At 39.1% G+C, this 16,431-nt stretch overlaps 1 protein-coding gene across 2 annotated transcripts in view; it reads left to right on the top strand.

Moving 5' to 3' along the window:
* The window catches only part of BTBD3 (BTB domain containing 3), a 32,602-nt gene extending 20,628 nt beyond the window's left edge, over positions 1–11,974 (top strand). The window contains exons 2-5 of one of the 2 annotated variants that reach the window (XM_047771675.1): positions 3,559–3,841; positions 4,339–4,429; positions 4,992–5,110; positions 8,025–11,974. In XM_047771675.1, the coding sequence (XP_047627631.1) occupies positions 3,699–3,841; positions 4,339–4,429; positions 4,992–5,110; positions 8,025–9,057 (1,386 nt within the window). In that variant the 5' untranslated portion in view covers positions 3,559–3,698 and the 3' untranslated portion in view covers positions 9,058–11,974. Of the gene's footprint in view, positions 1–2,443; positions 3,842–4,338; positions 4,430–4,991; positions 5,111–8,024 lie in introns of those variants that run through there. The other variant, XM_047771674.1, reaches the window with a different exon arrangement.
* The last annotated feature ends 4,457 nt before the right edge of the window (positions 11,975–16,431 follow it).

Here is a 16,431-nt window from a genome sequence, read left to right as displayed (position 1 = left end):
AATGCATATATATATATTTTTTTCTTTTTTTAAATGGCTGCTATATTCGTGGCATATGGAAGTTCCTGCGCTAGGGATTGAATCCAAGTGCCAGCTGTGATCTGCACTGCAGCTGGGGCAATGCCAGATCCTTTAACCCACTGCACTGGGCCAGGAATAGAACCCGCACTTCCTCAGCAACCTGAGCTGACTGCAGTCAGATTCTTAACCCACTCACCACAGCGGGAACTCCCCAGTGCAAATTTTTTGAAATAGAATTGTGAAGTAGAGTTTTAAAAAGTACTAAGTAGTTCGTCTGTTTCACATTTGGCATTTTTTAATCCTTTATGTTCCCCACTGATTGTCTCTGTCATTACCCTTTAAAATAGTTTGGGCTCCAGCTTCTTTCTCAGAATTGAAAAATATTTGGAGGCCTCTCAGTTGGCTGTCTACACACCAAAATCATAGAATTTAATAGGTAGGGACTAATCAGAATTGACATGAAGATTGTTAAGTTTTATGTCCAAACCCAATTAATTATTTTGAATTATTTGTCCATTTACTTGATAATTGAATGTGAAATGTGGCTCCAGATATTGATAATGAATCATTGGGAAGACCTTGTAACGTTCCCTTAGTCATCTCTATGAGGTTTTTTCCAAACTTGAATGTCATACAAATTATTTGGAGGGTTTTGTTAAAATGCAGGTTCTGAAGCAGAATCTGGCTGAGATTGTGGGTTTCTGACAGGCTCCCAGGAGATGCTGCTGCTGCTCCTTGGATCACACCTGCAGTAGCAGGGACCTTCTATTAACTGCCTTATTATCATGGTAAGAAAAGGTAGCTCTCAATAAATTCTTCATTGTTTTGATTTTATTAATGTTTTCATGCTTTTCCAAATTGGCTACAAAAATTAAAATGTCATTCTTTTTTAAAAACTGGGTTCCTTTTTGCAGTTAAGAAAATATCTTTAAAATGGCCATGCTTGTCAGTCCCCACATCCATGAGTAAGGAAAAGGCCCCTCCTTGCCACACTGTTCTAGGTGATTCCGATTTTGTGCCACTTCATTTAAGTAGTATTTACCAAGCTTCTCCACAAAACTTAATTTTCTAAATAACTGAGACTTTTAGTTTCAGAAAGAACATTTTGTAAAATAAGAGCCAAGTTTTTTGGAGGCTTTTCTGGTGAAGGGTGTTGAACTTATGCAAAATGAATAAAAATCACAAAACCTTCTAAGTTCTTGTGTCTGCTTATTATGCTTTTCCTATTTTGTTTTTCCATCTGCTGGTATGTCTATCTCAGAGCCCTTCATTTCCCTTCTATACCAATTGATTATTTCTGACCTGGAAAAGGCAGATACTAGGTTTATTAGAAATAGGCAAGAGATAAATCCCAGTCAAAAGGAGCTCTGATGAGGGGGCTTTCTAGGAGGGTAGTGGTCAGGAAGTTCAGTAGCACCTGAGCATGAGAGAAATTCTTTGGTTTTAATCATATTCTGAAAAGTTAGCTCTAACAGGAACACTCGTTTCTTCTTCATCCCTTTCTCCATGTGCTTCTCTCTCTCTCTCTCTCACACACACACACACAATGTGCTAAAGTGGGTTTTTGCAGGAGATTTGGAAGTGTGTATTAGGTGTGTGTGTGTTAGCCCTGTGACTGGGAATACAGTAATTGAACAGCCTGTGCTAAAGACCATGGTCCTCTTTGTACACAGTCTGTCTTTGCAGTGGCTTTGTGAAGTTTTAAGAATGATCATGGCGACAATAAAGAGAGCATTCCTTGGTTCAGTTTAGTGATTTAAGGCCCCAGGGATTTGAGTCTGATTTCATTGTGTTATATTTAGTAGATCGTTGGTTATAGTAACAACCAAAGCTCCCATTTGTTGGGCCCTCAACTCTGTCAGAAACTCATTATTCAGATGGATGTTGTACAGCAAGCAGGGAGGTGGTCCTGAAAGTATGTCAGGTGTGGGGAGCACCTGGTTGCTGCCCTTCAAACCCTGAAGAGCAACCTAGTATGCAGGGTGTGGTTAAACCTGCCCTTAGCCCCTCTAGATGTGAGCGTACATGTGTGGAGCCTAAAGCAAGTGTTTTGGTTTTTTTCCTTACTCGGCGAAGCTGGAGATTGTAAGAGGATTCACATCTATGAAAACTACATAGTAGTTAGTGTTCAGATTCAAAGCAGAGAGAACCTGTTTGCATCCTAACTAGAGGCAGCATTGGAAAATGTATCCTTTTGGATAGCCTTATTATTAATAATTGGCCTTATTATTCTTGTGTTAGAATCTGTGGATTATATTCTTTAAAAATGTGAGGAAGCCAAATGTAACCATAACATTTAGGTTGGATTTTGAGGTCCTGAACAGGGCCCCATGTGACATATTTTTAATGAATTATAACCTTTAAGCACTGATTACCAGATTTGTCTCATTTGAATCTTATTTTTACATCTATAATGTGTTTTATGTTTCAGTGCAGCTAAGCTTACTGGTATCATTTTAGTCTAATTAACAGTATTTTGTGATCTGGGGCTCCTGTCAAAGATCATTATAGGAGCTAGAAAACACTGGGAGGTAAAATGAACATGTGACCTCATCTTCTATTTTGCACTAGGCTATAACTTGCATTCAAAGAGACTGAAAACAGGAAAATAGCATTCCTTCCTAATAAGCTGTAATAAATGTGTTTAATATGGTTTTGGTATTAATCCCTTTTAGCTGATAGAATGGAGGATTTTGTTTGAAATATTAGAAACTAAATGCTTCCAGGAAAAAGATTTTACTAGAAACATAGATACCAGTCCCTGCCCTTTGTTAATTGATCCTGCCTGTTTAACTGGGAAAACAAAAATGCATGAATATGTCTACTGAAGAGAAATCTGTGGACATAAACTCTTCTCTTCCTGTTTTCAAATGTATTTCTTAGGTTGTTTATCTTATTTAAGTGCACAATAATACAGTAGCCAAGAGAATGCAACTGCTGTTCCTTTAATATCAGCACTATGCACGTTACAATAGGTGTCACTGTTTTGCTTGGTCCAATCATGATTGGTGACTTCAGCTATTGGCTCCGAGCACTGGCTGTCTGACTCCATCTGCAGGGCTGTAATACCTACTCTCCTCCGATCCATTCACCACACAACTTCAGCCGGCTGAACAGACTCACGCGGCTCCAGCACATCTTGCTAACCTAATTCAGAAAACAAGTGCTACGGCTCCCTGCCTGTCATCTTCGCTCAGTGTAGCATTTTCAGGTGATCTAGGAAACTGGGTTATTTTTATGAGCAAATAAGAGAAACAGAAATCATGATGGGGATGTATTTAACAGACCCAGTACTGGATAAAACTTAAAGCCAGTTTCTAATTCAACATAGTATAAAAAGGTCACCTTGCTCGGCTGAGAAAAGAAGCAAAATACCAGCTTGTTGGTTTCTGTTCACATCTTAGCTCGTGCTAGACTCTTATCCTTGATGCTCGCACCGATTTGGGATATCTGGCTATAAAGAGAGCCCTACTGTACTCATGGTAGATGACAAGGAAAAGAACATGAAATGTCTCACCTTCTTCTTGATGCTTCCAGAGACGGTAAAGAACAGGTCCAAGAAAAGCTCAAAGAAAACAACCCCCAGCAGTAGCAGCAGCAGCAGCAGCAACAGCAGCAGCAAGTTGCCTCCAGTTTGTTATGAAATAATTACCTTGAAGACTAAGAAGAAGAAGAAGATGGCTGCTGATATATTCCCCCGCAAGAAACCAGCTAACTCCAGCAGCACTACTGTCCAGCAGTACCACCAGCAGAACCTCAGCAACAACAACCTGATTCCAGCCCCAAACTGGCAGGGCCTTTATCCCACCATTAGAGAGAGGTAAGTGCCGGGCCAGCATATTTACTTTAAAAGTTTTCCTGTGTTGAAGTTTCTGCTTTTGCACAACCTGTAATGTATTTTAACATAAATCTTTGTTTCCTCGTTTCCCAGAAGCTTTACTGGTAATGGAAAACTGCCATGTAACTTTTCCAAAACAGTACAGCTGTTTTCCTCTTAGAGAAAAATGTTTTTGTAAGCTGAAACATTTAAGAGATGGAGTTGTATCTGTGTGTTACAGAAGATAGAAACCTTTTATTTGTCCTTAGTGTGGAGAGTTTGGATAACTTTTGTTTTTGTTTTTTAACTTTAAGTTACTTCCCATGTGTTTGCAGTGATTACAGACACAGTTGTATAGTTGGAACCTTTATTTGTAGTTTTTACCCTGAAGTTATTATTATTAAACTGTTGCTTTAGCTTGTGAATCTTCTGTGGGTTTTGTATGTTTTGAGGAGGGGATGTAAAAACACTGTGAATTAATGAATTGCCTCTGTTTGTAGAAATGCGGTGATGTTCAATAATGATTTGATGGCAGATGTACATTTTGTGGTTGGGCCACCAGGTGGGACTCAGCGGTTGCCAGGACACAAAGTAAGCAACAGCTGCATTACCAGTTTCGTCCTGAGATTTACAAAGAGGGACCCTCTCCGCAAGCCTGGAACTTGGGGTGGGCAGCTTGCCGATGGCAGGCAGTATGTGTTTCACCAGATCCCAGAGAAAGAGCAGTTCTCTCCAGAGGGCCTTGGCCACACTTAATTTTTTTTCTTTGTTTCCTTCTACCCTGCTTTATACCCCACACAAAAACATGCCCTCTTAACTCTCCAGTCATGGGAAGTTGTTGTGATAGGTTAGGAAAGTCATATGCTTGCCCTTCTACAAATCATTAAGATAAGCCTTTATTTTATTTATTTTGTAATGAGGGAACTTGTGCATGAACCTGCTACAGCCTAGTAATGAGCAGCAGAAACTGGCTTGTGTGAACTTCTCTTTTTAGCTTTCCAGCCAGATCTACTGTACCTTGGCTTTGTTAACAGAGCAGGTGTTAGGTGCCCTGTGTCCACTAAAGCTGATTGCTTAGAGTTATTTTTCTGGATTGATTTGCTGAAAATGTTTTCAATTTAGTGCATGAAATAAGATTTCCCTTTCTCCACAGTATGTTTTAGCTGTTGGGAGCTCTGTGTTTCATGCAATGTTTTACGGAGAACTTGCTGAAGACAAAGATGAAATCCGTATACCAGATGTCGACCCTGCTGCTTTTCTTGCTATGCTGAAGTAAGCATCACGCGTGTGTTTGGAAAGAGTTTGTTTATGCTGTATTTATACTGCGCTGGCTTCACAGTTAAGTATAAGTTCCAGGTAATAGGAAAGGGAGACTGATGAAGAAAGAGGGTGCTGCTTACCTTGTAAATATTTTTAGAGAAAACTTGTGTGCATCTTTCCGTGGGAAGCATGTGGAATGAAGCGGGCATTTATAATCACACCTTGGCATGAGGTTTGGGAGCAAGTGGCATGTTTAGTGATTTCATTTTTAATGACTTATAATTAAGGAAAAATATCTTTCTGGTGTAGGCATCATCTAATAGATCATGTTCTCTCTAAAAGCGTTGTATGTGAAGAAGTCTTTAAAAAGACATAAATTGTATTTTTGCTTTATAATTCCAGAAATTATATACTTTATTTAAATACTACTGTCTCCTGTCAGCAAATATAAAACTCATTATCTGTTGAAATTAGCTGATCTTTATATATACATACATACACATGCTCTTACATAAAATCAGACACCATTTCTCAAGGATAGGAAGTATTTGCATTTTGTATTAGAGGAGACATTTTTGAACGATATGAATGGTTTTCTATAGATTTTTTCAGAAAAAAACTTTACTGGTAACATAGAAATGTAAAGTTATAAGACATTTATTTAAAAAAATAGTTTTCTATCTTGTGGGTCTTTTTTAGAACCCAATACATGTTAAGTAGATCAGTAGACTCTGTCTCTTTGACCTGTATCAATCCTAGACATTGTGATGGTCTACCATGTAATCCAGTGATTGTTCTAAGTAATATTTAGATGATTTTTGTTGCTCTTTCTTCCAGCACACCAAAGTATATCAGAGTTCAAAGTTATCTGCTGCTGTAGGGATTTTGAGTCATTAGAGTAAATAATTATTGAAAAAAATTATTTATTGGGTCAACCAGACAATAATCCCATAAACAGTTAAAATGTTGATATATACTGTCTTCTGCCAACTGAAAAATAAGTTTATTGTAATGAGTTCTAGAACTTATTTAATTCTTTATTTGTCATATAGTTTTGAAATCCATTTGCTGCTGATCAGAACTTTCACAGTGGAAGGTAGGGAAATTAAAGGCAAGCAAGCATGTGAAGTACCAAAATGGAAACTAATCCATCACTTTTAACTAGCAGACACTTTGTGACCTTTGTAATCTTTTAGAGATAAACATACAGAAACCACTTTTACTTGTAGGGATTTTTGTGTTTTGTTGTTTTTCCCCCAGTGAAGTCAGCTTTGTATATTTGACCTTGTCTTCCTCGCAGAGGAGAAGGCTGGCACTAGTTTGGTGTTTTGGCTTCACCGTAGTCAAGTAGAGTGTTTTGTCACTGCAGATATATGCATAGTAAGGAAACCTGAGTAAGGGTCATGAAGTGCCATTTCAGGAAGCATCTCTTCATACGGCTTTTTGAAATTATACATGCAGTCCCATAAAGTGTTGAGAAGCAGAATGTAGCAGGTGCCATTTATGGTTTTGTCATAGCTGATCGGCACCACGTTGCTGTCTGGGATAGTGGAGGCCAGGTTTTCCTCACCCCTGCAGTGTGGGTGAGTAGCCAGCACTACTGGAAGAGGCTTGTTAAGAAAAAGGGAAGGCCGCTCACTTGCCACTTCCAGGGTGAGAGCTACAAAGTGCTGACCGTGCTGCAGAACCTCCCCATGGTCCCAGGGCTCTGCCCAGAGCATCACTGTTAGGCAGTCTGGCCATCTCGCCAGTAGCTGGATTTTTCTATCAGAGAAGAGTAAGGGCTTCCCCAGAGCAAAAATGCAGGTTCTTTTTGTGAGTGTGGCCATTTTTTTTCATGACCATCCTTTTTTTTTTTTTTGGTACTTTCTTAACAGAAGCCATTGCTAATTTCTTGTTAATGTGTGTTTTACTAAGGAAAACGTCACAAATAGCTAAACACCTCAGCTAGAAAAATTTTGAATCATGTTAATCAGCATGTATTTTTCACCCATGTGCAGTTCTCACTGACTGTCTCTTAGTCAACTCTAGCAATCTAAAAGAAGCAGGAAATTTCTGCCTTTACATACCATTTTAGGAGACTGCCACTGTCTTCCCCCCAAAAAGCACCTTATCTCCTGAAGTAGGGACACTTCACAGAAGCACACAAAGGGTACATGTTCAGGCTTTCTTACTTTGTCTTTTTATTAAATGTATCTGGAAATAATGTATTCTTTAATTCTGAAGGTGGAAGGAATGTGTGGGGGAGAAGAAAGAATTTAGAGTTTAAAAGAAAGCTAGATACAAAGCCTGTGTTAGATTCTATGTAAAGTTAACTGGAAGATCAGAGCCCATTTTGAAAATCCATTGAACATGCAACTATTTGAAAAATCTTAAGTTCAGATTTCATTTTGTGTTTAAGGAGAACACAAGTCATTCTTAGTTAAAAACATCAAGATACAGTCATTGCTAATTATTATTAGTAGTAAAGTTATTTTTTTTCATCTGAATGTGCAGAAAAAATTTTAAGTAAAACTGCTTACATATATTTTTCCTAAAAAGTGGGGATTATTTTTAAGTAAATAGAGTATATATAATAGAATTTTGCTGTTTTTTCCCTAAAGTTGACTATCTTTGATCACAGACCTTTTTCAAACAGTTTCTAGTATCTTCTCTTTTCTTTGAGAGGATACTGACTGTACCTTTAAAATAGAGGCTAGAATGGTTACATGAAGTTAATGCCTTTAATGTTGTAAACTTTCTACTGAACTGAAATATTAATAATTTATTAATATATTTGCAATGTTGCTTTAATGTCTATCATTTTTGTAATAACTGTCATGTAAGATGATTTTCTTGGAACTAACTTGAAAGTAGTTGCATCTTTTCTTCCTGGACACGCTCATTTTGTGAAAGTTCCGTTTACATGGTGTGCTCTTTCTTGCAGATACATCTATTGTGATGAAATTGACTTGGCTGCTGACACAGTGTTGGCCACTCTTTATGCTGCCAAAAAATACATCGTCCCTCACCTCGCCAGGGCCTGCGTCAATTTCCTGGAGACCAGCCTGAGCGCCAAGAACGCCTGTGTCCTCCTCTCCCAGAGCTGCCTGTTTGAGGAGCCGGACCTGACCCAGCGTTGCTGGGAGGTGATTGACGCCCAGGCCGAGCTAGCTCTCAAGTCTGAGGGCTTCTGTGATATTGACTTCCAGACGCTCGAAAGCATCCTCCGCAGGGAAACTCTGAATGCCAAAGAGATTGTGGTTTTTGAGGCGGCTCTCAACTGGGCTGAAGTGGAATGCCAGCGACAAGATCTAGCTCTGAGCATCGAAAACAAACGCAAGGTCCTGGGGAAGGCGCTTTACCTGATCCGCATACCCACCATGGCCCTGGACGATTTTGCAAACGGTGCCGCACAGTCTGGAGTCTTAACTCTCAACGAGACCAACGACATCTTCCTCTGGTACACTGCGGCCAAGAAACCCGAGCTGCAGTTCGTCAGCAAAGCCCGCAAGGGCCTGGTCCCCCAGCGCTGCCACCGCTTCCAGTCATGTGCCTATCGGAGCAACCAGTGGCGCTACCGGGGCCGCTGCGACAGCATCCAGTTTGCTGTAGATAAGAGGGTGTTTATCGCTGGCTTCGGGCTCTACGGCTCCAGCTGCGGCTCTGCCGAGTACAGCGCCAAGATCGAACTCAAGCGGCAGGGCGTCGTCCTGGGCCAGAACCTGAGCAAGTACTTCTCAGACGGCTCCAGCAATACCTTCCCTGTGTGGTTTGAGTACCCGGTGCAGATCGAGCCAGACACATTCTACACGGCCAGTGTGATACTGGACGGCAATGAGCTCAGCTACTTTGGGCAGGAAGGCATGACGGAAGTTCAGTGTGGCAAAGTCACCGTCCAGTTTCAGTGCTCCTCGGACAGCACCAACGGCACGGGGGTGCAGGGGGGCCAGATCCCTGAACTTATATTCTATGCGTGAGGGCACTTCCCCAGGCGTCGGTGTGGGCTCCTGGGTGCACATCACATCCACATCATCCCCGCTTGCTTGATGCTTAGCTCAGCTGTGCAGGTGATTCGCAAGGAATGGAGCTGTAGGCAGTTTATAATTTCTTTCAACCTTTCAATTATGTACAGGCAAAATGCAGCAATCCGCTTTTAACTGTATGCCTAACAGAGCCAAGTTCTTACCAAGGCTTGTGGGTCTTAGAGTTGCATCTGCACATCTGGGGAGATGTTGCGTTCTTTTCCAACTGCTCCACTGACCTCTCAGTTTTGTCCCTCTTAAGATTTTTCGATCACCTCAAATTTCCTTTTGGGCTTTATTTTGACAAATAGAAATAAATAGTCTAAAGTAACAATAACAAGAATTATTTTTAAACAGAACTGCTCCCTCCCCCATAAAACAGATAAACCTCAGTGTACAATTTTCAAAGAAGCTTTGCTTGGTAATAAGTAATAATTGAGCAAGTAGACAGTAGTCATGTTGACCTTCTTGTTTTGTTTCCCTTTAAATATTTTACTTTCAGGCATTGCTTTTTCCTAAATCCTAAATTCATAAGATTGTTAAATTTTAAACTCTGCAAATGTAAAGTAAACAAATAAGAAATTGGAAGTTTTAGGCTATGACTTTTCCTGCAAGCAGATTTATACTCTTTTGGTCAAAAACAAATATTGCAATACAGAGACTTCTTTTCAAAGTAACTGAATTATGAAATGTTAATTGTCATTAGAAAAACTTGCAGGTCTATTAATTTAAATTAAAACAACTTAAAAAGGAAGACTAAAGTCTCATACTGCAAATAGTTTAATCGATGGTGTGTTTTAGAATACACACTGAAAAAGTCAAACTCTTCTCCCTGCTTAGCTGCTGATCCTCACTATTTTCTGATTTTCAAAAGTTGTACTATACAGAATTCCTGTTTACTTTTTCCCATGAAAAGAGGACCAAACGATTTTTTAGATGAATGGAATAACAATTGTGTAGCATCACATGTTAACGATACTTTTATTTGTTGAATTTTTTTTAACCTGACATACACTTTACCTGATCTACTTTGACCACATTCTATCTCCTTAATTATAATTCTGTCCTGTTTCTGGACTGCTAGAATCTGGCCTCTGACCATCTTAAAGTGCTAATATATGCCTGCAGGGTTTAAAAAAAAATGGTTTAGAGCGATACACTTGATGATACCTGATATCCACTGCCCCAGCATCACATCCAGCTCTCTTATTTGTCCATGGATAATGAAAACAAAGGAGGGAAAACTCATCAAAAAATTCTCCTTCAGTGAACGTTCCTGCTGGTTTAGTGCCCATGACCCTGGTAGAGTCCACTGTGTTCACTCCCAGTTGAAGTATCCATGTGTTTCTGGGCAGCTTTTCTGCCCATTGTGATCCTGAGATGGCTTCCCCGCCACCCAGAGTGTGGTCCCTGGCCGCCTCCTTCTCCTGTTCCCTTAGCCTGAAGCTGGCTCTGGAGCAGGGGCTAGTCCTGGGGTGGGTGTGTGCGTGGGTGCCCACGCGCGTGCAAGTGCGTGCTGGCTCAGGAATTGTCTCCTCCCTGTCTGGCCAATGAGGCATGGGACAGAAATGGTCCCCCTGCTGGCCCTGGTTGAGTGACTGCCTGTGCTCTGGGCCACATCTCCCCTGGAGACGTGGCTTGTGGCTTTGGCTGGCTTCCCTGATAGAGGAGAACACTGGATTATGGGACATGTTTTCATCATCTTTGCCATTACGTATGTCTCTTAGCATAGAGGATCAAAACTCTTGCTGGTGAGTACTCCCTGGATGACTTTCCAAAATGACCTAACAATGATTTCTCATCAGCAAGATGGCAAATAGTAGTTTTGGCAAACCCTCTATGAAACAAAGGTACATTTTCAACTTAAAAACTACTCCTACAATGGGTTTTAGATATAAATTATGGCTAAACATTTCTGTAACTCATAGCTACCCTGCAAATTGGTAGACTATATACTTGATTCGAAGGCACTCAATTTTAAGCCAGAGGAAAAGAAGCTTTATTTAGCACTAATTTCATCCTATCAGATGGCTGCAGTGGCTGTGATAACCTCCAGAGTGAAGATTGTTCCTTCCATAACACTCATGGTCAGCTTCCCCAAAGGCTGGGGAACCTCCAGAGGCTGGGGAACTGTGGGCTGAGAGCCGCAAGGGATCCTGTCTACTGGGTGTAGAAGAACCTAATTTTATGTTAATTACTATCACTCGGAAAAAAAAGAAAGACATTCACCCTCTGATTGGCTGGTGCCGAGAGCTGTGGGTTAAATTTGAAAATTGTATTTAAAATAAGAACATTTTATCTTTTAAATCCTATTCTCCCTTCTGCGTTTTCAAAAACATGGAATTAAGGCTAATGTGCTTGCTTTTGTTTTCTTTGGTAATCTTGAATTTTGTAGCTTTTAAAACTAGAAACCATTGTTCTGACAAGGCAGGCGACTGTAGTATATAAACACAACTTTATTAAACAATGCCCTGTAGATGCTTTTCCCAATGTATCTGGCAGTCTTTGTCGTTGTTTATATCCTGGGGATAAGGGGAACTAGGCTAGCAGTTCTAATGTAACATTCTTTAAGCATATCTTAATATAGTATTTAAGTAAATGGTCTAATTTCTACATAATTATTGCACTGAACTGTCTTTTTTTATAAGGTGTTTAAATAAGCTCACTAATTCAAGGCACTAGCCACTTGTGCATCAGAGTGCTTGAATTCAGTAGCTTACAGCATTATTTATGAAGGAAAAATATATAAATATGAAGTACCTCATGTTGAATGTTATTGTACTGTATTTTTAATGTAACAGTGCAGATCTTGTTAGACACATGAATGTGTATAATCATGTTAAATGCAAATAAAATAAAACCGGTTCATAGATTTGTTTTTCTTAGCATTTTTGTAGGTCCCTCGAAGTAGTGAAAATCTCATTCTGGCACTTTGAGTACCACTTAGATTTTACAGAGATGGTTTTTGCAGGAGCATTTGTTTGCTAAGTCTTTATATATCCTTGATCCCTAAAGAAGTAAAGAATTTGAGGCAGAGGCATAATAGAACAATGAATATGTTAATCAGTTGCGTTTTTGAAAGCCTGACTGTTGAACTGATGAAGAGTGAATGGATGTGCTTATATTCCAGTTATGGATTCGTGGTGGCTGGCATCCTCAGGGTATTGTGCTTGTCTGTAGATCTCCCTATACTCAAGGGCATTGATGCTAAATGACATCTAGCTTTAGGTGTGACCAATGTGGCTTATTCCTGCTGTGTTATATATAATAATTTACATCTAGGAATAAAAAAGATAGATGTCTCATGACAATTTTGAATATGATTTTTGTGCCCTCAACTAGTTTTCCATTGTATTTTCCTATATCAAGTACATATATATATACACACATTCATATATAATATATACACATACATGTATTTTTTCTTTGTAATTTAATGTTAATTTTTATTGGAGTTTATTGTGAAATCCTGTATATTTGCTTAACTACTTCATTTACTCATGGTTCAATTTCTGTAGCATATCTGCTCAAAAGATTTTTGAAATTATTCCAAAGAATAAGGGAACTGGAAATACCCCTTCTCAACAACTTAATTACAGATATAACCTGAATTGCAAAGATCTTTAATCCAAGAAAGTTTTAGCCATTATCTCTTCTCTGGTGCTTCTTAAATTTAATCCACATGTGTTTGTTTTCGATATCCCAAGACAATTAGAAATGATCCTCCTCCTTTGTCGGTCCTCAGGATCAACATGTCACTGAGATTACTCCTTATTCCCCATTGACTCTTCGGCTTGCTTACAAAGCCATGGACTTAAACTTGGGGAAAAACAGGGAGGAGGAAAGCATTCCTGTGGAACTAAATAGCATGAAACTTAGAGGCTGAAACAAGCAAGTGGCCCTGAAAACTTGTGGAATCTTCAGTGTTAGGGCTGTGCCTGCCTTTGAGATGCTGCAGCAGAAGATGATTACACTTTTGATTTCTAATGAATAAATTTCAACATTTTTTTTTTCTGAGCCATTTACATTTATTGGCCACTATTTCCTTTGCTTGACACTTCATGTTATCCTTTACTTCTAGAATAGATCATCTAACAAAAATAAAACTTGAAATTTGTTTGTTTCCATAACCAACCTGAGCACTGGTAAGAAAGCTTCTCAGCTAAGATATAGTCAGGTCAGTGAGATGTCAGTATTTGTGAAGAAGAGAGGAAGACAGTAGTTGACGTTGTGGCATACCAAGCAGTGTTAAGACACTAGCATCTGTAGAACAGCAACTGAAGAATCTTTGGGTACATTGTCAAAACTTGGGCATCTCGCTTCTGTTGCTGCTGCTTTTTTGAGGAAAGGCAGTGGGGAAGGTACAGTTCCTATTTATGCAGATCTTAAATATCCCTATGATGGTAGGTTTTTTTTTAAAATTTTTTTATTAGAGTTGATTTACAGTGTTCTGTCAATTTCTGCTGTACCAAAAAGTGGCTTAGTCATACATGTATATAAAAGTAGTTTGCTATTTGCCTGTTTACCTAAATGTCCATTGGACAGCAGTTTTACCAGCAGATGCTACTATTTTATGCTCGGGCATCTAAAAAGCCCCTCACTTCAAGATACATACGTTAAGTCTGTGTACTGAACATAGTTAAAGTTGCCTATTAGACTCCTGGCAATGAAACATTTGTTCCTACTTGTTCCTCTTTAAGCTATTCTCTGCAGTAACCAAGCTAACTCTTTATATGAGGGACTGTGCATTAGACTTTAAGGATAATGTTCTTTTTCACTTCATGCAATAGCATAGACAATTAAAAAACTAAGGCATGTTTTTTGTTTTTAATGCCTGGTGAACAGTTTTATTTTATTTGCTTTTTAGGGCTGCGCCCAGGGCATATGGAGGTTCCTTGGTCAGGGGTCACATTGGAACTAGAGCTGCTGGCCTGCACTGCAGCCACAGCAATGCAGGATCCAAGCCATATCTGGGACCTACACCACGGCTCATGGCAATGCCAGATCCTTAATCCACTGAGCACGGCCAGGGATCAAACTTGCAACCTTATGGTTACTAGTTGGATTCAGTTCTCCTGCACCACAACGGGAACTCTGAACAGTTTGTATTTAATAGACTATCTTTTTCTATCATTTGGTTTTAGAGGAATGAAATTATACCTGGAAAATTGGCCTTGTTAATTTTAAAATTTATTTTATTGAACTATAGTTGTTTTACAATGTTTTGTTAGTTTCTGCTATACAGCAAAGTGAGTCAGTTTTTTATATATATATATAATATATATCTTTTTCATTTATATAATCTTTCATATATAATCTTTTCCATTATGGTTTATTATAGGATATTGAATATAGTTCCCTGTGCTATAGAATAGAACCTTATCTATCCATTCTGTATAACTGGCTTACATCTGCTAATCTCAAACTTCCAATTCATCCCTCCCCCTTGGCCACCTCAAGTCTGTTCTCTGTGTCTGAGTCCATTTCTGTTTTGTAGATAAGTTCATTTGTGTCATATTTTGGACTTCCCATGTAAGTGATATCAGATGGCATTTGTCTTTCTTTTTATGACTTATTATGAGAATCTCTAGTTGCATCCATGTTGCTACAAATGACACTATTTCATTCTTTCTATGGCTGAGTAGCATTTCATTGTGTGTGCATATACATATATATATACACACATATGTACATACATACATTGTGTATGTATATTTATATATATAACATCTTTTTTATACCTTCCTCTTGATGGACATTTAAGTTGCTTCTATGTCTTGGCAATTGTAAATAGTGCTGCTATGAACATAGGGATGTGTGCATCTTGTTTTTTCCAGATGTGTGCTCAGGAGTGGGATTTCTGGATTAGTTGGCCACTCTATTTTTAGTTTTTTGTACTGTTTTCCATAGTGACTGCACCAACTCACATTTCCACCAACAGTGTAAGGAGGGTTCCCTTTTCTCCACACCCTCTCCAGCATTTGTTATTTGTAGACTTTTTAATGATGGTCATCCTACCTGGTGTGAGGTGTACCTTATTGTAGGCTTTGTTCATTTTAACAGTGCTATAATTAATCTTCATGAGCAGCACACAGCATAAAGACTGTTCTGTTTTGTTATAAACTGGAAAAATCTGTGAGATAATCTTTTGATATATAGCAAGACTTACTGTGGCTGTACAATTTGTATTTCCCTTCCTAAACTAACATTTTTGAAAAATAATCAAAAGAAAGATAATATCTATTTAAGGAAGCTGCAAATAATCTTTCAAAGCTTGAAATGGAGGGTACCACAACATTCTGCTATATAGTTAAATACATAAAAGTGTACTTTTGAGAGACATTCAGGCATCTTATGGAATTGTCACTTTTTAAAAATTTTTTATTATTTTTTTTTAAACAGTTGCTTTAAAAAAGCTGTTGCATATGGAAGTTCTGGGCCAGGGGCTGAATCAAAGCTGCAGCTGCGGCCAATGTCATAGGCACATCAACTCCAAATCCAAGCTGCATCTGTGACCCATGCTTCAGCTTATGGCAATGCCGGACCCCCAACCCACTGAGTGAGGCCAGGGATTGAACCTGAGTCCTCACAGAGACGTTTGTCCTTATCCCACTGAGCCACAATAGGAACTCTTTGGAATTTTCACTTTTGTGCTGGCCATAACCAGTGCTAAACTTAAAATCATTTTAGCACTTCTTATGATGGTGCTGAAACAAATATTCAGAACACCTGAGCCTTGTCTAATTCAAAATTAAAGAAAAATTTCAATTCTAAGAATATTTGGAAGTCCCCACTGTGGCACGGTGGGTTAATGATCCAGTATTGTCTTTGTGGTAGCGCAGGTTCGATCCCCGGCCCGGCCCAGCGGCTTAAGGTTCCAGTGGTGTTATCACAATTATGGTGTAGGTCACAGCCACGGCTTGGATTAGATTCTTGGTTGGGGAACTTCTGTATGCCGTGAGTCCAGCCATGAAAGATAAGAAAAACAACATTTGGAGGCATTAGTGGAGTAAAAGAACTCAAGTGATTCCTGTATAACTTAGCTCCCCAGAAAAGATAGATGAAGTTTCATAAGTCATTCAGAGGATTAACTCAGTGTTCATTCATTGATCGTTTTTGCATCTTTTGCTTCATCCCAGCGGTAAGAGGTATTAGGAGACATGGTGAGTGTTTTCAGAAGCTTCTGATCCAGTGTAATGCTGCTCTGATAGTGCAGAGAATTGTGGTTCACAGGCTTCCACCCCCAGAAATTCTGATTTGGGGTGGGTTTTTGTTTTTTGTTTTTTGTTTTTTGGTTTTTTTTTGCAGATCTGAGCCGTGTCTGCGACC

Source organism: Phacochoerus africanus, chromosome 3 (assembly GCF_016906955.1).
Source record: "Phacochoerus africanus isolate WHEZ1 chromosome 3, ROS_Pafr_v1, whole genome shotgun sequence".
Classification (NCBI taxonomy): Eukaryota; Metazoa; Chordata; class Mammalia; order Artiodactyla; family Suidae; genus Phacochoerus; species Phacochoerus africanus.
This window is presented reverse-complemented; position numbering and strand designations above follow the sequence as displayed.